Raw genomic sequence first — 22,380 nt, forward strand, 5'->3', positions numbered from 1 at the left:
TTTCTTCACGATTTAAATCACTTAATATTAACTTCTTGTTTATTGAATTTTGTTGCCCTGACACTTAGTAAACTCTGCCACAGACCATGCTAAATGCTAACCAATCTGTCCATATAATCTAGTCATTTCTAAATCTGTGTTTATAATACCATGATTAAAAATCTATATTTGTTGCTATACAGTAACAGTAATCTAATTTTGTCAGATGGGGATATCGGTATTATGAATTTATAGGCTACAGTAAGTTAAAGATACCTGAAGCAGCTGCATTTTGCTGTTTAAGTGCTGCTTTAATAGAAATAATTTTAATGCGCATGAAAACTCAATCTTGATGCGCACACACCCATAGCGCCGCCCTGTTTGATTCCCAGGGAATTAATAACTTAATAAAATGTGTAGGGGAGCACAGGGCACAAACTAACATGGGGTAAGTTGTAACACACATGGTTTAAATATTTCCACACATGCTAGCATAACCAAATTTACAGTATTTACTAACTATCAACACTATATAGAGAATAAAGTGCACCAAAATTCAAAAATCTTTGGAAGATGTCGCTGAATATTTATTCTACCAAAGCAGAAGTACATTTCTGGCTGAAGTAAATTTTGTCATCTCAGTTTTTAGTATTCATTTCAAATTAGACAAATCTGCTATTATTTTAATCTCCAATCTGTTATCAGTTTAGATAGTTTTATAATGCTTCATTAACTAGCAGAAGACACTAACCAGTTTTAAATTCCAGTTGCATAGATGGGGAACGTTGTAACACTGTTTTACAATGTGCCCCGGTATTATTAAACTATGCTATTCTATGACATTAGCAATGCAATTTACACCATTTACTTTTATGAGTTTCAATGAGAAGCCACAAGAAGCAGGTGAATAAAGACTGAGAATCAATGTTTAATGTTCAGAAATTATTTCAAGAAATGTAAAGCATTTTGGCTCGTTTATGTGTCTCGTGCCCTGTGTCCTATGACAGCTGTGTGTGGAGGGAGGGGAGTGTATCATTTCTGAATTTCTGAATGCGTTTCTTCATTTGAGCACTCTGTTTTGAACTACACTGTATACTGTATGTAGCTGTGTGTTGCGGTCAGAGCCGTTCCAAGCATGGTTGCAATGTGTTCATTGTCAAACTCCAAAATTAGATTATTTTTCATTCTTAAAAAAAACACCATTATTTTATTTGAAAAAGTTAATGATTTTATTTTATTGACAAACTATTTTAGTTTGTCTTGTATATTTTTTTTTCATTAGATCCGATAATATTTTAAACTCTCATATGGTTATGTTACAACGTGCCCCTCACATGTTACAATGTACCCCACCTACGGGGCATGTTGTCACTTCCATTTTTTTGAGATAAATAACGAAAAACATATACACCTGTTATTATGAAACAACGCAACATATTTTTACTAGACAAGTGTGAAAGTAAAGTGTATAAAAAAATTATACTCTGAACCCCACATGGATTTACACATGCTAAGAAAGTCAGTGTTAGGTTGTGTCCCGTGCTCCCCTACATTAAATACAATATAACTTGCTTTGGCTAAAAGCATCTGGCAAATACATGAATGTAAATGCAATGTAAAACAAATTGTATTTGGGATTACCTAATTCTGCATTTCTGTAAAATGGACAAAAATGTTTTTGCTTGGAGAAATCTCCTGTAACAGAGTCACAACACCCTTTTTGTGTTACTATAGTTTATGATCAGAAAAAAAAATACTGTACAGTAATACAAACATTTTGAATAAAATAAAAAATTTTGGTAACACTTTACAATAAGGTGTCATTTGTTAACATTGGTTTAATGTATTACCTACCATGAAAAAACAATGAAAAATTGTTTACACTATTTTACACTATTTATTAATCTTTGTTAATGTTAGTTAATGACAATACAGTTGTTGTTTATTCCATGTTAGTTCACAGTGTTACCACATTTTTTATATTTATAAGCAAAACTTACTATATTAATATATTGCTAGCCCGTTCCTCTCTTTAAAAAGTAAGTTAGTGGAGAACAGCAGCCTGTGGCTAATTTGGCTACTTTAGTAACATTAGATGAAAGCTCACCTGTTGTTACGACGGCAATCACAGGAAAAGAGTCCAATACTCCTCCGATGCAGACGACATGACCACAAGATCACAAACTTGAAAATAAAATACAAAAGATGTACTTTACAGTGGTATTTCTTAACTCAGTTTTCCTCAGTATTTCATGTTAGCTTGCAGGTTTATTTTACGTCTCTCACTGAATATGGACCGTCTCTAAAGTTACATACAACATTGGTACACACGTTTCTAACTTAAATAGCATTTGAAGAGAATTACACTTGCGATAAAGAGGCAGTGTACAAAAGATATTATGCTTCTCTGTGTTCGTTAACTTCGGCTAACTGACATTATTAACTTACCAGTTGATGTTATCATCGATACTATGGCATTCACAAGAAGAGGCTCCAAAATACACCTCCGACGTTGTCGACAAAATCTAGACTAGAAATTTGAAAAGAACAAACAAAAGAAGTACTTAAAAATACTGTTTAAAATCTCCACTGAATTGAAACAGTGGTGTTGCCTACGCACTTTATCTCAGTAACATTATTTCACGTTAGTTCGCTGTTAAGGTTAAGTAACGACTCGCCAGATTAACTAACTTGCATCAAAGGGCAGTAGAACCTACAAACGTGTTTCTCAGTTTAATAAGGTTTATTTTGACTAATATAGGTGACCTTAATTTACTCACCAGTCGATGTTATCACCGTTATGGCGGCGTTAATCCAGCCATCAGTCAGAAAAAAGGCTCTAACTCCCGACATGAAAAACGACACGATGAATAATGTTAGTTTGCTGTTACCAAGTTAAAACATCTTAAAATATCTCAGTTTTGCATAAAACAGAAATAATATACTAACCTTTTTGTCCAGTTAACAGTGCAACGTGTCTCTTTTGTCCTTTTACCACTGCTTCCACCAAACAGCAAACAAAATAAATCTCACTTGCCATTGGTCAGTTTTTCGTGGGCAAGTTCACTACTGTAAATTTACAGTTGTTTATTGTAGTGACCATATATTTTCCCATAATGCTTTGCAGTTTACAGTAAAATACTGTATATACATTTTACAGTATCTTACTGTACATAATACAGTAAAATACTGTTCAAATGACAAAAATTGGTTACAGTTTAGGAATTACCCAAGCTTCAGTCTGGATCCAACCCTTACAAAGACCTGAGATGACCGAACACCTGAGAAGATATGATGCCAACCCCCCAGAGGACCTCAGATGATGCCAACCCTCGGACAACATACACAACTACCAAATTTTGCATTACAAGACATTAACTAACTTCTTGATTTTTACCGCACATTTCTGCCATATAGACATCAACTTGAGATAGTCACCGCTGCTAAGCTATTGGTAAATATAATGTAGAAACTTTAATTTTCTGTAAAGCTCCTTTGCAACAATGTGCTTCGTAAAAAATGCTATACAAATAAACTTGAATTGAATTTAATTTAATTGAACCACAAAAGGTACAGCAAATAAAACCAGAGAGAAAGGCTGCCTGGCTGATCAACTGGATGGGCAAGTAGCAACTATATTAAAGGTGCAGTAGGACATCTTGGAAAACGCTAACATTAGCCTGATAGCACTGAAAGCATACCTTCCACCTTAGGGGGTTGTTGGTGTCCCCCTCCGTACAGATCAGGCCCTAGCCCGGCCCTTGTCCGACAGCTTAACAGAATTACCAGCCCGAGTCCGACCCGAGCCCGTCTTTTTTCCCCCTTCTCCCAAATCAGATTATACTTTTTCAGCTATTAAAATAGTTCAGTTTTGTATGTAATGGCAAAGTGATTATATTTATTTTTTTATTTTTTTTAAGTTAATTTAGAAAAAAAATTTGGAGCATTTTTTTGTTCGTTAAATAAGTTTTTTCTTTCATAAAGTAACGACCAAGCGGCCAGCGCCAGACCGGCAGGCTGATCATAGCCATATTTGATCAATTTAGCCTTCTCAAATCATCACGACTTGCCTAAAATAAAATTTATAGATATATTAAAACAGTTCAAGCATATAACAATGTTTAAACGTTAACCCTAGATAAATGTGTGCTGCATCATAGTTTGTGCGGAGAGTGGAAGCTAAAGTGCAGGACATGGAGGCACCAGTGCAATCAATTGCATTTTTTTCAATGGAAACAGCTTACGTAATTTTTGCTCATGAAGGTAAGAGTAATACATCATTCGGAACTGTTAAAGGGTCTACTTTTATTTGTGTGCGCTCACAATATCAACAAAACTTTTTATAAAATACATAAAATAATTTTATAAAATAAAGAAAACAATGATGCGCCATCTCGTCTTGAACAGGAGCGCTTCACAAAAATTAACTGAAAGTCAGCAAATACATGCCTCACAGACATGATACACATATCTAAAGAAAGATTTGAATTACTACTTAACGAAATAAATCAAATCGAAAACAAAAACTCTTTCATTATAATCCGTGAAGATGCACTTCTCTCTAATGGCGCGTCTAATGAGGAGATGGCGAATCAGGATCATTTTCATCTTTGCGACACTAACACAGAAAACAGGGCGATTCTAAGTGTGCCCCCCCTCCCCCCAATCGATTAGAATCATCCTAATAGAATCGTCCTTTCCCAGCATAAGTTGCCACAGTGAATGAGCTTGAGCTATAGTGAATTTGCTTTCTGAAACCAAATTAAGCGACCGTAAGTAAGACTAACTGAAATAAGCCTGGTTTATTTGGTAAACTTGTTTTATGAAACAGCCCCCTGATCCCTAAATTCATTCTCACACAAGCAACAAAACAACAAGCATCATGGAAGAAATGTTTGCAATTGATTTTGCACTGATCACCAGAGAACATGAGAATAAGCTGAAAATCTTGAATGAGACTTATCTTCAACTGAGACTGCAGTTTTATTTATTTAGTTATTCTTTCTTCTTCTGTGTCCCATAGTCATTTTGCAGTCTTTTACATAATTTCATTAACTAGCTCACTGCTGCGGTGATGGGTTTTAGCAATGTACGCATGACTTAAGGCCTCAGATGTGTATAGTATACACTTTTGTTTAGTATGCTTTTTTTTAGGGTCATGCTAAAACAAAGCTCTTATCCTCACTTTATTAACTGTCTGTAACAGATTTTGTTGGATCTCACTCTATATCATGCACACATACGTGTCTCAGAGGGACCAGAAAGAAGGGCTGTGTGGGAGGGACAGAGAGGCCACTGAAAGTAGAGCAGTGCTGCCTGGTAGAGAGAAGAACCAGGCCCTCTAAAAATACAGTATCTCCAAGGACGACAGAAATACACACACACACACACACACACACACACACACACACACACACACACACACACATAGGGTGTGTGCCATGAAAAAAAAAAGAGAGAGAGAAAGAATATAAGGGTAATGTATTAAAAAAAGACATATGTAGGACTGCTGTTTATGTACACAACACAAATACACATGGTTTACATGAATTTGGTCTTTTGACAATTCTAAGAATGATTGAATGAAAATGTATAACCCTGGCCAACAATTTTTTTTTTTTTTTTTTTGCTAAACCCCCATGTCGCATGACCCAGAAACATTGTACTGCTCTTTCCCTGTTCTCTGATTGACGTCTGTTGAACAGAAAGTTGATGTGGGCTGGGAAGAGGGATAATCGGTCTGTGTTCTTCATGAGCGGAACCTGCCTTTAGAACACAAACCTCAGCATTCAATGCATGGATTCATTTTCTCTGACTCGTAAACTCTTTAGCAGGACTGAAATTGAGAACCATCACAACTTCACTAAGGTATACATGCATAGAAACACACTGTTGTTCAACAGACAAATAGGTGAGCTTTAAAGACAAAAAAAAGCTTAACTCTCTGACAAATGTGTAAGTCTGCGTCAGAACTATATGTTTGATAAACTAATGGCAAACATGTTCTCAACCATGTTTGAAAATTTATATTTTTTCCAGCTGTAATACATTTATAAAGGCTTTTTGTCCAAAGCAACTTATGTTGCATTAAAGCTTTTATTTTTATTTCATGCATGGGAACTGAACACATGATCTTGGTGTTGTTAGTGCCATGCTCTACTGCAGGATCTCCAACCCTGCTCCTGGAAAGCTACCTCCCTACAGACTTCAGTTCCAACCTGCTTCAACACACCTGTCACCCTGGTTCTGATTAATCACCAAATTACTCCATTTAGGTAATATGGAGTATTTAGGTTTTCATATATTTATTTAATAAATCTATAAAGTTGTCTTTATTATAATTTAAAATGAACATTTACACAAAACTATTGTATGTTAACATTTATAACTATAAAATACTTTTATAACAATTAATACTAATTTGTTGGTTTATTTGTATTAGTGTGCGTGTGCGTGTGTATGTGTGTGTGTGTGTGTGTGTTTGCTAGAGTCAAACTGACAGAGGCAACTACTACACTGGATAACAGTCTTGATTGATTGATTTGATTGTTCATTCATTTTAAAGTGCATGCCTACTTTATGATACACCAGAGGGTTAAAGTTAACAAATAGTCTACTGGATTTTCATTAGGTTAGTGAAATTTATTTAAATAATTTGAAGTGTGAAATAAAATGATTAATTTTCAAATCATACACCATTGGGATCTCTGGGACCCAAACATGACAGTTAATCTCAACAGAACATCAGAGTTAAGTATAGATAAACAGACAAGATCAGTTAAAATATTTGCCCATCAATATCTGTGTATATTTGCTTGTCATTTAATAGTTTGGATTGATGGTTTGAAATTACACAAAACATCAACTGCTCAAATGCCTCTGTATGTGTGTGTGAGGATTATGATGTTTATATCAGTGAATCTGAGCACGTCTTACATGTTGTTAAGCCATTATATTTCTGTGTGTGCTTAATAATGTCTTACCTCTCTGCTCCTGAGCCCACACTCTGGTCAGCTCTGCCTGTGAGAGACAAATCAACAGCACAGCACACAGACCCATGTCCTCCCCACAATCCTTCTCTCACTCTCACTTTCCTTTATGCACTACTCTAGTCGCGTCTTCTGCTCCTCCTCTCCCTCCTCCTGTCACCTCGCCTTTTCTCTCTCTGAATTGGGTTTTACGTACTCTCCTTTTCCCTGGACTAATCCCCTCCTTTTCTCCCTTATTTTTTTCCCCTCCCTCTGTTCTTCCCTCCCTTCTGGCTTTTTGCACTCTGAAAACAAGGGGTTCTGACTTGTTTCTGCTTCCTTGTATTTCAGTGAATTGTGGTATATTAAAATGCATTTTAATGCAGGAGCTGAAAATAGAGGTATGGCAGAGAGATCAACTAAAACAGTGTTGCTACTCAGGACTGTTCTTTATTGCTCTACTCTCTCTTTCTGTAGAAATCTGGAGGTGATTTCACTACTACTTAATATGCAGTATATATTATATTCTATTTAAAAAAAAAAGCAAAACAATTTGTATTATGCAACATTCAATATACATTTCAAAGTTTCAACATACAATGTTTCATTTTTGTGAAGTGACTTCATTATGTGGATTGTAAGTGGAATTTAGTTCATCTCAACATCTCAGAAACCTGTTTTACATTTTTATTGAGTTTTGTGAAGAAAATGGTTTAACTTTTGACAGTGATTCAGCGTTAGTTAGAGAAAATGATTAATAATTTTCTCTAACTAATAAAATACTGCTAAAATTATATATATTTATATATATATATTAGTGGTGGGCCGTTATCGGCGTTAACGTGCTGCGTTAACGTGAGACTCTTATCGGGCGATAAAAAAAATATCGCCGTTAATCTATTCTCAAAGTTCGGTTGGGAGCTGGGTCTATACTATGCAAGCTATGATGACTTTCACCTCGATATTTTAGCGCGGATGTATACCTAGCCGAATTGCACTGTAAGGGGGCGAGAACGAGTCTTATATTAGTGGTGGGCATAGATTAATTTTTTTAATCTAGATTAATCTCACTGTTAATTAATCTAGATTAAATTAATCTAGATTAAAATGGCTCATTTGAATTCTGCCAAGTAGATCAGAATAAGTTCACTACTAGTAGTAAACAACTAGCAGTCATCAAGAATTTAATATTGATAATAACATTGAAGACATTGTATGATTATTCCTTAAAGATAAGGTTTTAATAGTTTTAGTAGTAGTAGCCTATTACGTTCTGCCCAATGTCTTCAAGTGAAACCGAACTTTTATTTTGACGGGTTGCCGTGAGGATAGTTTTTCTCAAATGAAACGCTCGAATGCTCATGAAGTGACTCTCAGAGCAGTTCTGGAGATGTTGTTTATGTATTTACGTCCTCATTTAGTGAGACGACAGACGTTAATATCGCCGCAAGCATCACGCGGTCTTCTGTATGAGTAGTGAACAAACCCGTGCGTCTGCGCCATACATTAACACAGAGACACACAGAAGTCATATTTAAATAGACGTTTTGTGGCTTAATATTTACAAATAGGATTGGGAGTGTGCTCACTTGTGTGTGTGCTTACATTTGTTTGTTTGTTTGTGTGTGTGTCTGTGTGTGTGTGTGTGCGAACCGGGGCGGAACTCCGCTGTGCGCGCGATACAGAGAGCTTGACCATGTAAGGTAGAGACAGAAATGACTTGCCAATTTCCATTGGGAAGCTTCTTAAAAATAAATTTTCCCTGAAGCAAACCCGGCGGCTTCATAGCTGCATCCATGTTAGCACGCATACACACACGTTCGAAGACTCGTTCTCGCCCCCTACAGTGCAATTCGGCTAGGTATACATCCGCGCTAAAATATCGAGATGAAAGTCATCATAGCTTGCGTAGTATAGACCCAGCTCCCAACCCAACTTTGAGAATAGATTAACGGCGATATTTTTTTTTATCGCCCGATAAGAGTCTCAAGTTAACGCAGCACGTTAACGCCGATAACGGCCCACCACTAATATATATACACACACACACACATACACACAGGGGTTAAATTGGGATGTGCTATGTGTGTGTGTGTGTGTGTATGTGTATGTGTGTGTCTATATAGTAACAATTTAATTGATGTTCAACAAATAAAAAACAGATATAATACAGATAAACTCATGATAACGCTTGGCTTATTGAATATTAGATCCCTTTCTACAAAAGCACTTTTTGTAAATGATATGATCACTGACCATAAACTAGATGTGCTTTGTTTGACAGAAACCTGGCTAAAACCAGAGGATTACATTACTTTAAACGAGTCTACACCACGAGATTACTGTTACAAACATGAACCGTGTCCAAAAGGTAAAGGGGGAGGTGTTGCTACAATTTATAACAATATTTTCAGTATCTCTCAGAGGTCGGGTTTCAAGTATAATTTGTTCGAAGTAATGGTGCTTCATATAACGTTATCCAAAGAAACACGTGTTAATGATAAACCCCCTATGATGTTTGTACTGGCTACTGTATACAGGCCACCAGGGCACCATACAGACTTTATTAAAGAATTTGCTGATCAGTTAGTGCTGGCTGCAGATAAAGTCCTAATTGTTGGTGATTTTAATATCCATGTTGATAATGAAAAAGATTTGTTGGGATCAGCATTTATAGACATTCTAAACTCTATTGGTGTTAAACAACATACGTCAGGACCTACTCATTGTCGAAATCATACTCTAGATTTAATACTGTCACATGGAATTGATGTCAGTGACGTTGAAATTTTGCAGCAGAGCGATGATATCTCAGATCATTATCTAGTCTCCTGTATATTCCATATAGCTAAAGCTGTAAAGCCAACTCCTTGTTACACTTCTACCACAAAAGACTGCTTTATAAATAATCTTCCTGACTTATCTCAGTTCCTCAGCATATCCAATAGCTCAGAAAAACTTGATGATGTAACTGAAACTGTGGACTCTCTTCTCTAGCACTTTAGATATGGTTGCTCCTTTACGCTTAAGGAAGATTAAGGATAAGAGTCCAACACCGTGGTATAATGAGCACACTCACACCCTAAAGAGAGCAGCCCGGAAAATGGAGCGCAGCTGGAGGAAAACAAAACTAGAGGTATTTCGTATAACTTGGCGGGAAACTACCCTATCCTAAAGAAAAGCATTAAAAACTGCTAGATCTGATTACTTTTCGTCTCTTCTAGAAGAAAACAAACATAACCCCCAGTATTTATTCAATACAGTGACTAAATTAACGAAAAATAAAGCATCAACAGGTGTTGGCATTTCCCGACAGCACAGCAGTAATGACTTTATGAACTACTTTACTTCCAAGATCGATACTATCAGAGATAAATTTGTAACCATGCAGCCGTCAGCTACAGTATCGCATCAGATAGTGCACTATAGATCCCCTGAGGAACAATTCCACTCATTCTCTACTGTAGGAGAAGAAGAATTGTATAAACTTGTTAAATCATCTAAACCAACAACATGTATGTTAGACCCTATTCCATCTAAACTACTAAAAGAGCTGCTTCCAGAAGTCATAGATCCTCTTTTGGCTATTATTAATTCATTATCATTGTCATTAGGATATGTCCCCAAAACCGATCTCAAATCTCCCTTTTCTGTCAAAGATACTAGAAAAGGTAGTATACTCTAGTATACTCTAAAATGGTATCTGTGAGGAATTCCAGTCAGGATTTAGACCATATCATAGTACTGAGACTGCTCTCATTAGAGTTACAAATGACCTGCTTCAATCATCTGATCGTGGTTGTATCTCTTTATTAGTTCTACTGGATCTTAGCACTGCGTTCGACACAATCGACCACAACATTCTTTTGAATAGACTAGAAAACTTTGTTGGCATTAATGGTTCAAATCGTACTTATCTGACCGCCATCAGTTCGTAGCAGTGAATGAAGAGGTATCATATCAATCACAGGTGCAGTATGGAGTACCTCAAGGCTCAGTACTAGGGCCGTTACTTTTCACGCTTTACATGTTACCCTTGGGAGATATTATCAGGAGACATGGTGTTAGCTTTCACTGTTATGCTGATGATACTCAGCTCTATATTTTTTCGCAGCCCGATGAAACACACCAAAATGAGAAACTAACGGAATGCATAGTCGATATAAAAAACTGGATGACGACTAATTTCTTACTACTAAATTCTGAAAAAACAGAGGTGTTAATTATCGGACCTAAAAACCCCACATGTAATAACCTAGAACACTATCTAACACTTGACGGCTGCTCTGTCAATTCTTTTTCATCAGTTAGGAACCTTGGTGTGCTGTTTGATAGCAATCTTTCATTTGAAAGCCATGTTTCTAGCATCTGTAAAACTGCATTTTTCCATCTCAAAAACATATCTAAATTGCGACCTATGCTCTCAACGTCAAATGCAGAAATACTAATTCATGCGTTTATGACCTCAAGGTTAGACTATTGTAATGCTTTATTGGGTGGTTGTTCTGCACGCTTGGTCAACAAACTACAGTCAGTCCAAAATGCAGCAGCTAGAGTCCTTACTAGAAACAGGAAGTATGACCATATTAGCCCGGTTCTGTCAACACTGCACTGGCTCCCTATCAAACATCGGATAGATTTTTAAATCTTGTTAATTACTTATAAAGCCCTGAATGGCTTAGCTCCTCAGGACTTGAGCGAGCTCTTATCACATTATAGTCCTCCACGTCTGCTGCGTTCTCAAAATTCTGGCTGTTTGATAATACCTAGAATATCAAAATCGAATGCGGGCGGCAGATCCTTTTCCTATTTAGCACCCAAACTCTGGAACAATCTACCTAACACTGTTCGGGAGGCAGACACACCCAGTCAGTTTAAATCTAGATTAAAGACACATCTCTTTGTCCTGGCGTACACACAACACTCTAATACACTTCTATTATTCAAATCCGTTAAAGGATTATTAGGCTGCATTAATTAGATCAACCGGAACCAGAAACACTCCCCATAAACACACGATGTACTCGTTACATCGTAAGAAGAATGGCACCTACGCTAATATTTGTCTGTTTCTTTCTTATTCTGTTTCTCAGTCCGTATCCGATGAGATGGTGGATCAGCACCAAGAGATGATGTCTGCAGCCCTGATCGTCAGTGGAGAGCCCCTGAGACATAAATTAAAATTATAATAAACAAACAAATATATATTATAAAAATACACAGAGAAACAAATGCATTAAACTATACATTACAATTATAGCAAATGACTAAATCATATAAATGAAAAACTTCAAATAATGAATAAAACACAAATATAACAAATAAATTAAATTATAAATTAAAATGCTCTATCGGGACAAGACCACAGGAATCGGATCAGGCCTTTACGCAATCTGATATGGCTGCGGTTGGAATTGAACTGCGGGTTTCGTCTGGCCAGAGAAGAACTGGCCCCCCGACTGAGCCTGGTTTCTCCCAAGGTTTTTTTCTCCATTCTGTCACAGAGGGAGTTTTGGTTCCTTGCCGCTGTCGCCTCTGGCTTGCTCAGTTGGGGACACTTAATTTCTAGCGATTATCGTCGATTTGGTTGCACAGATACTATTTAAACTAAATTGAGCTAGACAATGACATCTCTGAATTCAATAATGAAATGCCTTTAACTGAAAATTTAGAAAATTGAGTGTTTAATCTTATCATTATACATTACTGACACTCTATCCTCCAATTTAAATTGTTAAATTGTTAATACTGTTAAGTGCTTTGACACAATCTGTATTGTTAAAAGCTCTATATAAATAAAGATGACTTGACTTGACTTGGCCAAGACCATACAGCGGTTTAACAGGACAGGTTCCACTCAGAACAGACCATGCCATGGTCGACCAAACAAGTTGAGTGCACGTGCTCAGTGTCATGTCCAGAGGTTGTGTTTGGGAAATAGACGTATGAGTGCTGCCAGCATTGCTGCAGAGATTGAAGGGGTGGGGGGTCAGCCTGTCAGAGCTCAGACCATACGCAGCACACTGCATCAAATTGGTCTGCATGTCTGTCGTCCCAGAAGGAAGCTTCTTCTAAAGATGATGCACAAGAAAGCCCACAAACAGTTTGCTGAAGACAAGCAGACTAAGGACATGGATTACTGGAACCATGTCCTGCGGTCTGATGAGACCAAGATAAACTTATTTGGTTCAGATGGTGTCAAGCGTGTGTGGCGGCAACCAGGTGAGGAGTACAAAGACAAGTGTGTCTTGCCTACAGTCAAGCATGGTGGTGGGAGTGTCATGGTCTGGGGCTGCATGAGTGCTGCCGGCACTGGGGAGCTACAGTTCATTGAGGGAGCCATGAATGCCAACATGTACTGTGACATACTGAAGCAGAGCATGATCCCCTTCTTTCGGAGACTGGGCCGTAGGGCTGTATTCCAACATGATAACGACCCCAAACACACCTCCAAGACGACCACTGCCTTGCTAAAGAAGCTGAGGGTAAAGGTGATGGACTGGCCAAGCATAAGCATCTGTGGAGCATCCTCAAACGGAAGGTGGAGGAGCACAAGGTCTCTAACATCCACCAGCTCTGTGATGTCGTCATGGAGGAGTGGAAGAGGACTCCTGTGGCAACCTGTGAAGCTCTGGTGAACTCCATGCCCAACAGGGTTAAGGCAGTGCTGGAAAATAATGGTGGCCACACAAAATATTGACACTTTGGGCCCAATTTGGACATTTTCACTTAGGTGTACTCACTTTTGTGGCCAGCGGTTTAGACATTAATGGCTGTGTGTTGAGTTATTTTGAGGGGACAGCACATTTACACTGTTATACAAGCTGTACACTCACTCACTGTAAAAAATTGCTGTAGTTTCTACAGCAAAATTTTACAGAATTTTACTGTTTAAACATTTTACAAGATGTAGCTGTAATTCGCAATGCATTATGGGTCAAATAAGGTTTTACAGTTGTTAACTGTATATTTCCATGTCAACTGTAATTAATTTACAAGAAGCAGGTGTTATCACTGTAGCTCCTGCTTTTTACACTACTTTACTGTAGTTTGGCATTATGGGATTGCGTGCCCATCGTTGAAATCTGAAATCCAGCTGACTGGAGCAGTGCCAAAACAATTGAAGATTAGAGGCTTTATTCATAATTCCTGGTAAGTTCACTTAATTTTACTTAAATATAAAAGGATATATTTCTTATTTAAGTTAATGTATAAGTGATATCATGTCACAATAGCCTGCTATCACACATTTAGACAATCGTCCTTGGTATGTGCAGTAAGCTGTAAATTGCTATCATAGCATAGTTAGGCTAAATGCTGCATTTTTCTAATTCTGGCAGTTTAATTTTCTTATTGAGAGCATTTAAAGTAGTGTTTACCCAACTTTTAACGTAATACCCAGTGTGAACGATTGTCATAGTAACGTTAACTTCTATCTGTCGAAATAACTGATGAACAGCAAAATATGTGATATTTCAGTTGTTTATATGTGTTCAACTGTCCCATATTGACGTGACATCTTACTATAATTAGAAACAACATGTCAATTTAGAAATTGTGTCTATTGCCACTGTAGTTGTATTCGATATTAAAGCTTGTCCGGGGCAATTTTTTTGTGAAATACATCTTTACATGCCCGATTGGACAAGTTAGCATGATTAAAACTTGAGTGAAAAAAAAAAAACTAGGGAAGCATCGAAACGCGAGACTGATTCTGATTTTTACAACGTTTCTTATTTATATAAAAATCTTATATAATTTTGCATTATAAATTATTTAATTTGATTGGTGGTACAGTTCTACAATGTATTGTTATAATTGAATTTATTAATCAAATGTAAAAGTTTATTTTAAAATATACGCCTTTTTGTGTGTTCATTTTGGTCTCATTTATGTAAATGCATTTTTTTATTTTTTAAATCACAAGATAATTTTCATTATTTCTTGTAGGTGCAAAGAATAGCAGCTGATGTGGAGAAATGTTTGATGCTTCAAGACTCTCTGAAGCTGATTATATTAGGTAATGTATTAATTCTGTTGTAAATCATTTGATAAACTTGTATTTTAGATTACATTTTATATTGAAATACTGTATTGTAAGTTACATTATTGCTTATATTTATTTATTTCAGGTGTACCTAGTGGCTTTTGACAAGGCCTATTAGAGGGTCACATGGTTGTGAATTCATACCTCAACTTTGTGGCTGGATTTGCAGTCTTATTACAACTTCAGTCTGGCGTCCCCGGAGCAGGCGTCTTTTGCACACTTTAATTATTTTACTTGAGTAATTTCATTTGTGAAAAAGCTTACTTATTTAGTTTAAGTACTGGTAAATGCTGATTGTATTGTATAAGTGGCATTTTTACATTTATTTTATTGAGCTAGTTTCATTCAATATTGAACTTTATTCTAAAGCTTCTGCTTGTTTTTATGTGCAGATATTTTGTTGGAATCACAACACTCACTGGATACAAGACAGATATACAGAGGCAAAACAAGTGGAAAGGTCTCATACAAGAGGGACAACCCTCATGTGTTTGCTTATCTCAGAAAGTTGATGGACTTTCAGTATGTATTTATTAAATTGTCTTTTGCAGGAATATTCTAAATGTAATATAACATAAGCTCAAACAACATAATTTGTGGTATAATGTTGATTCCAGCATTTTATTTTAATCCTTTAACCAAAATTATACAAATTCTGTTGATTGACCTTAATTATTTTTTTTTATATATAGAAAGTTAATGTTCTACTCATAATATGGCTTATTTTTTTGTGATATAACAGTTATTTGTAGTTATTTTGTGATGCTATGCTATTTTTATGATAAGATTTTAACTGTTGAAAGACTGGCATTTTTATTTTTACCAGTAAAAGCCTTGCAATGTCTTTCTGCCAGTTTTAATAAATATTTATTTGCAACATCTTTGACTTGGTTTTTATTCATTTGTAAATGTATTAAGATAGTTCTCATGATAATTCATTTAAATCAGTATTTTACAGTTGACTGTTAAAATTATTCTTTGCAGCATTTTCATTGTTAAATTATTACAACATCATCTTGGATTTAGGGGTATTTACAGGATTTTATTGGCAACTTTTGTTGCCAGGTAAATACTGTACTTTAGTGAGATTACAAAATATTGCTGTAAAATATATTTACAGGATTTTATTGGCAACTTTTGTTGCCAGGTAAATACTATACTTTTGTGAGATTACAAAATATTGCTGTAATATAAACTACAAGTTTAATTCAATGTTACTGTAAAAAATACTACAAATGACCGTATTTCACATACAGCAATTAACTGCGATTTGCTTTGTAGTATTATACTGTAATCCATTTTACAGCAATTAACATCATTTTTACAAGCTTTTATTGGCAACTTTTTTGCCAGTAACATCCTTTAAATTCTACAGTACATTTTTTACAGTGTACTTTACATTGTAGCAAAGTGTCATTTCTTCAGTGTTGTCACATGAAAAGATATAATAAAATATTTACAAAAATGTGAGGGGTATACTCAATTCTGTGAGATACTGTATGTGTATATATCAAAGTCTGTCTTTTTGCATCGAGTGTGAACACATTAAAAAAAGTTTTTGGGTAACAAGTTGTAATGACGTCAAATTGCCGGTTTTGATTCGTATGTTTAATTGGCTTGCTTTGCTGGACATAAAGTAAAATTATTTTCATAGAGGTTTCCCAATAATTTGATTCACTTTGTTCCACGAGTTGTACATTTTTGTAAGGACAGGTATTTATAAATGTATTCAAATTGTTGGCTCAAGCCATACCAGTAAAGCTTGTGTTACTTACCTAAGGCATTTGTGTTCTTGTTTAAAATGTAACATTAGAGCAAATTATACAGTATAAATAAATAAATATATATATATATATATATATATATATATATATATATATATATATATATATATATATATATATATATATATATATATATGTATGTATGTTTGTATTATGGGATTGAATTAAGCACCATATTTCTCATAATGCCTAGTAAGTTAAATAACTGATTTATTTCATGTGCTTAGTTTAAATAGAATTTTCCTGGTGTTTTGGCAAATATTACAACCTGAATAACTTCTCAATCTGTTTCTTTTCAGGATAAAAGTGAAGCAGCTGGAAGTTTAGTTTGGTATATTGATGTCCAATTATTAATTGTAATGCACATTCATTGTATAGAGATACTGGAACCTAACGATTGGTGAGATCCTGGATTGCTGGCCTGCTTTAAAATGGAGTCACAGGTAAAAATATTTTTCTTAGCACACTTGAAAATGTTTTATATGTAAAGGGATAGTTCACCCAAAAATGAACATTCTGTCATTAATTACTCACCCTCATGTCGTTCCAAACCCATAAGACCTTCGTTCACATCTTCAGAACACAAATTAAGATATTTTTGATGAAATCCGAGAGCTTTCTAACCCTGCATAGACAGCAATGTAACTGAAATGTTCCCAGGCACAGAAATGTAGTAAGGACATTAGTAAAATACTCCGTGCTGATGTAGAGCACGCACGCTCAGAGCCTTGTTTACAAGCAGAAGAATGGCGGAGGACAGTGACTTGGAGAAGAACTGTAGAATAAAGTCGTTATTTTTGTTTTCTTTGCACACAAAAAGTATTCTCGTAGCTTAGTAAAAGTATTCTCGTCACATGGACTATTTTACCGATGTCCTTACTATGTTTCTGGGCCTGGGAACATTTCAGTTACATTGCTGTCTATGCAGGGTCAGAAAGCTCTCTGATTTAATCAAAAATATATTAATTTGTGTTCTGAAGATGAACGAAGGTCTTGGAACAACATGAGAGTGAGTAATTAATGACAGAATTTTCATTTTTGGGTGAACTATCCCTTTAAAGTATTAGTTAGCCCAGGAATGAACATTTGCCATTAATTGACTCTCTCTCTGGCCATGCAAGAAGTAGCTGATGTTCCTTCTTCAGTAGAACAAAACATAATTTTTAGCTGAACTCATGGTCCTTGGTGATTCATAAAATGCAGCTCAATGGGTGCCATCACTTTGCAAGGCAAAAAACATAAACAGGCAACACAAAATTAATACCCATGGTGGCACAGAAATCTTGAGTTCCAGACTCTCGTTTTCCTGGTCATAATGTTATAATGTGCTGTCTGTATCTGCTTTTTGACTTACAAATTGGTGGCACCTGTTGACTTGAAGTTTATGAATCACTAAGGAACACGACTTCAGTTAAAAATCATCTTTAGTGTTCTACTAAAGAAAGAAAGAAGCATACATCTTGGTTGGCCGAAGGGTGAGTAAACTGACAGCAAATGTTATTTTTTGGTTCTTTTTCAGTGTGTCAGGTTTATACTTGTACTTGATAGTCGAAGTGTTGTTTTTTTGTTGTTGTTGTTGATCCCACAGGAAAAGTGTCTGAAGTACTGAGTCAGCTTTTCAGGATATGTGACACTTCAGGTCAGTGGTTACTCCTCTTAATGGCTGATAAAGAAATGACGGTTGATTTTGAGTGATTTCGGTTGTATTGTTATACATACAGACATTTTAGGGTGAAGCATAGTATTGTATGGCTGTGCTGATTAGATTCCATGTTAAATCAAGATTTTCATACTCAAGTTTCTAATTCTCACTCTGAATGAAATATTGACATCCATGTATGATGAGCTGCTGTCCTCCATGCTATCTGCTTGAGGATGACTCCAACATTCTCAAGATGTGGGATGTAAGTGATCATGTTGCTTAAGCCTATGATACACGGGGCAACGTTTTGAGCAATTTTACTGGGAAAAAAATGAGACACAGGGCACACGACAAATCTAAAGTATCCGGATAGAAATTTGTTGCCCATTCTCAATGGGAAAGTGCCCAAGCAACATTACGCAAAAATGTTCCCCCGTGTATCATCACCTTTAGAATTTAGAGAGATAGATCACCAAAAATGAAAATACTGCGTAGTCCTCATTTACACTTGCAGAAGACCAAAGAATTACTAGAGTTATAAAGGACATGTTCAAAACCTGGAACTACAGCCTGAATGACATCTGAATGGCAGGAGAGATTGTTGGTAACCAAACCTTGCTCTATCTGGCTTCCATAGTATAGAAAAAACTACTATGAAAATCAATGCAACCTGAAACAGTTCAGTAATCAACAATCTCACCTTCCATTCAGATGTTATTCAAGTTCTAGTTGCAGGTTTTGAATATAGGCTATCAATTATAATTGAAGTTATTGTATGGGATAGAATTGTTTGGAGTAGATGTAAGTATATGTAATTTATTAGCAGTCAGCCTTTGGAAGTTTAGAGTAACATTTTTGTTACATTTTGTCTCCAGGTAGAGCAATCTGATGAACCAGACGATGGTGATTTATCACTTCGTTTCCTCTCCGTTAGTGACAATTCAACAGTTGCCATGTTCTTTGGCTCAGAGAAAACGGAAATTGTACTTTGGGTAACATAGTTAACGATTACCCCACATTGGCTCATGCATTTGTCATGCTTTTTGGACTAACTTGCGCCTTGGATCCAAGTTCCCCAAAAGAGTTGGACAATACATTTGACTTTACTCAGAAAGTCTTGATGGGTCTGGAGGATGGGAAGCTGAGGCCCAGAGTGTTGAGTCTTAAAAATTAACTTTTGTTAGTAGAGTTTCCTGAGTGTTTGAACAAAGCTAACATAGGTACTCCTTTATTTGACATTTCATTTAATCTGTCACTTTTAGTGAATTATGCATTTTTTATTTATTTTTTTAACAATATTTGTCTAGTATTTCATTTGCAGAACATTTTCTCAGTTGATTTTCTGGAATGGCATACGTTCCATATACAGTACCATGTGTTCATCCACTCATAGAAATGACAGTTTAAAAAAAACCAAAAAAACATTGCTCTATTTTGAAATCTTTCTCGTATATTCTATTCTAGTATAACTTTTATATTTCTAAAGTTACTGTTAGTGTCACGATTCGCTGGGAGGAACGAGAGAGACGTGGAGAAACGTTAAACAATCTTTAATCTTAGACTCACAGGGGAAAAACAAAGGCGGAGGCTCAGGAGGAGGACGGACACCTGGGAGGGGGCCGGCTGACAGAGGCCAGGGAGGTGACGAAGGAGGGAGGAGCCAGGGAGGAGACAGGAGGGATCCAGAGCAGGAGGCGCCCAGCAGTACCCAGGCCACAGCCATGATGGGGGGAGGAGCCATGGAGGAGGAGTGGCCGCCGAGGAGCAGGTGGAGGAGGAGCCCGAGGCTGAGACGGAGAGCCGCAGAGCAAGGGTGACGGGGAGGATCCGGGGGCCCTAGGCGGAGCAGATGGTGCCTGCGACTGACGCAGAGGCGTGGATACGAGAGGCCGCAGGGAGCCAGAGCGACAGAGAAGAGAGGAGGAGGCGAGGGGATGAAGGAGCCTGAAGGAGCCGGAGGGACGAAGGGACGAGGCAAAGCCAGAGGAGTGGAGTCCCGAGGTGCAGGATGGTCGACGCCAGACCAAGGCGGAGCCGGAAGGACAAGGGAGCCCGGTGGAGCTAGTGGACTACCGGGCCACGGCGGAGAGGAGGGAGCTAGGAGCCATGGTGGAGTCGAAGGGTTAACGTGCCGAGGCGGAGTCCGGGTCTCGGAGGCTGGAGGCGGAGTCGAGGGAAACTGGGTCGTGTCTTCTGTCACAATTCGCTGGGAGGAACGAGAGAGACGTGGAGAAATGCTGAACAATCTTTAATCTTAGACTCACAGGGGAAACTCCGAAACAGGAACACAGGAAACACACGACATCCAACAAGTAGACCCGACAAACACTAACTGAAAGGACTGGGGCTTTTAAAGACAGGGAAATCAGGGGAAAACAAGACACACCTGGAGTAAATTAACACAATCAGACTGGGGAGAAATTGGGTCACAGGGAACACATGGGGAACAGCAAAAACACAACAAAACAGTCCAGGGGTGTGACAGTTAGATGTGAATTTTGGAAGTGTTCCTATTTTAGGGATGTGTTTACAGCTGGGTGATATCCAGATATCCATATTGTCCACTTCTAAAAGTGACAGTTATTATCTCGGCTCATTTCTCAAGGGCCTTGCACTGTTTTGGAGAATGTACAGGTGCTGGTCATATAATTAGAATATCATCAAAAAGTTGATTTCTTTCACTAATTCCATTCAAAAAGTGAAACTTGTATATTATATTAATTCATTACACACACACTGATATATTTCAAATGTTTATTTCTTTTAAATTTTGATGATTAGAGCTTACAGCTCTTGAAAGTCAAAAATCAGTATCTCAAAATATTAGAATATTACTTAAGACCAATACAAAGAAAGGATTTTTAGAAATCTTGGCCAACTGAAAAGTATGAAAATGAAAAGTATGAGCATGTACAGCACTCAATACTTAGTCGGGGCTCCTTTTGCCTGAATTACTGCAGCAATGCGACGTGGCATGGAGTCGATCAGTCTGTGGCACTGCTCAGGTGTTAGCACTATCAGGTTGCTCTGATAGTGGCCTTCATTGTTGGGTCTGGTGTCTCTCATCTTCCTCTTGACAATACCTCATAGATTCTCTATGGGGTTCAGGTCAGGCGAGTTTGCTGGCCAATCAAGCACAGTAACACTATGGTCATTGAACCAGCTTTTGGTACCTTTGGCAGTGTGGGCAGGTGTCAAGTCCTGCTGGAAAATGAAATCAGCATCTCCATAAAGCTTGTCAACAGAAGGAAGCATGAAGTGCTCTAAAATTTCCTGGTAGATGGCTGCGTTGACTGTCGACTTCAGAAAACACAGTGGACCAACACCAGCAGATGACATGGCAGCCCAAATCATCACTGACTGTGGAAACTTCACACTGGACTTCAAGCAACGTGGATTATGTGCCTCTCCACTCTTCCTTCAGACTCTGGGACCTTGATTTCCAAATGAAATGTAAAATTTACTTTCATCTGAAAAGAGGACTTTGGACCACTGAGCAACAGTCCAGTTCTTTTTCTCCACAGCCCAGGTAAGACACTTCTGACGTTGTCTCTGGTTCAGAAGTGGCTTGGTTGCCCTTTTCCTGAAGACGTCTGAGAGTGATGACTCTTGATGCACTGACTCCAGCTTCAGTTCTCTCTTGAGAAGCTCTCCCAAATGTTTGAATAGGCTTTGCTTGACTGTATTCTCAAGCTTGCGGTCATCCCTGTTGCTTGTGCACCTTTTCCTACCCAAATTCTTCCTTCCAGTCAACTTTGCATTTAATATGCTTTGATACAGCATTCTGTAAACAGCCACACCTTTCAGTAATGACCTTCTGTGACTTACCCTCTTTGTGGAGGGTGTCAATGTTCGTCTTCTGGATCATTGCCAAGTCAGCAGTCTTCCCCATTATTGTAGTTTCAAAGAACAAGAGATACCCAGAATTTATACTGTAGGGATGGTCATTTATTCAATCTC

At 37.3% G+C, this 22,380-nt stretch overlaps 2 protein-coding genes and 1 long non-coding RNA gene across 5 annotated transcripts in view; all 3 read right to left on the minus strand.

Annotated features, from left to right (window-relative positions):
- plxdc1 (plexin domain containing 1) overlaps positions 1–7,100 on the minus strand; it is a 256,512-nt gene extending 249,412 nt beyond the window's left edge. For 2 of the 3 annotated variants that reach the window (XM_058793072.1, XM_058793070.1), the window contains exon 1: positions 6,963–7,098. In XM_058793072.1, coding sequence (XP_058649055.1) covers positions 6,963–7,038 — 76 coding nt within the window. In that variant the 5' untranslated portion in view covers positions 7,039–7,098. Of the gene's footprint in view, positions 1–6,962 lie in introns of all 3 variants that reach the window. The other variant, XM_058793071.1, reaches the window with a different exon arrangement.
- Positions 2,083–3,295, minus strand: LOC131550717 (uncharacterized). Its single transcript, XR_009273622.1, has 3 exons — positions 2,760–3,295; positions 2,428–2,509; positions 2,083–2,163 (listed from the first exon to the last, which is right to left on the minus strand). It is a non-coding gene; the product is annotated as an uncharacterized LOC131550717 (long non-coding RNA).
- Positions 7,101–12,012: 4,912 nt separating the features above from the next.
- Positions 12,013–20,976, minus strand: LOC131550748 (basic proline-rich protein-like). Its single transcript, XM_058793126.1, has 3 exons — positions 20,888–20,976; positions 19,987–20,657; positions 12,013–12,112 (listed from the first exon to the last, which is right to left on the minus strand). Exons 1-3 carry the CDS (start codon positions 20,974–20,976, stop codon positions 12,099–12,101), a joined length of 774 nt encoding a protein of 257 aa, XP_058649109.1. The 3' UTR covers positions 12,013–12,098.
- Between the last annotated feature and the right edge of the window lie 1,404 nt (positions 20,977–22,380).

This window comes from Onychostoma macrolepis, chromosome 12, assembly GCF_012432095.1.
Source record: "Onychostoma macrolepis isolate SWU-2019 chromosome 12, ASM1243209v1, whole genome shotgun sequence".
NCBI lineage: Eukaryota > Metazoa > Chordata > Actinopteri > Cypriniformes > Cyprinidae > Onychostoma > Onychostoma macrolepis.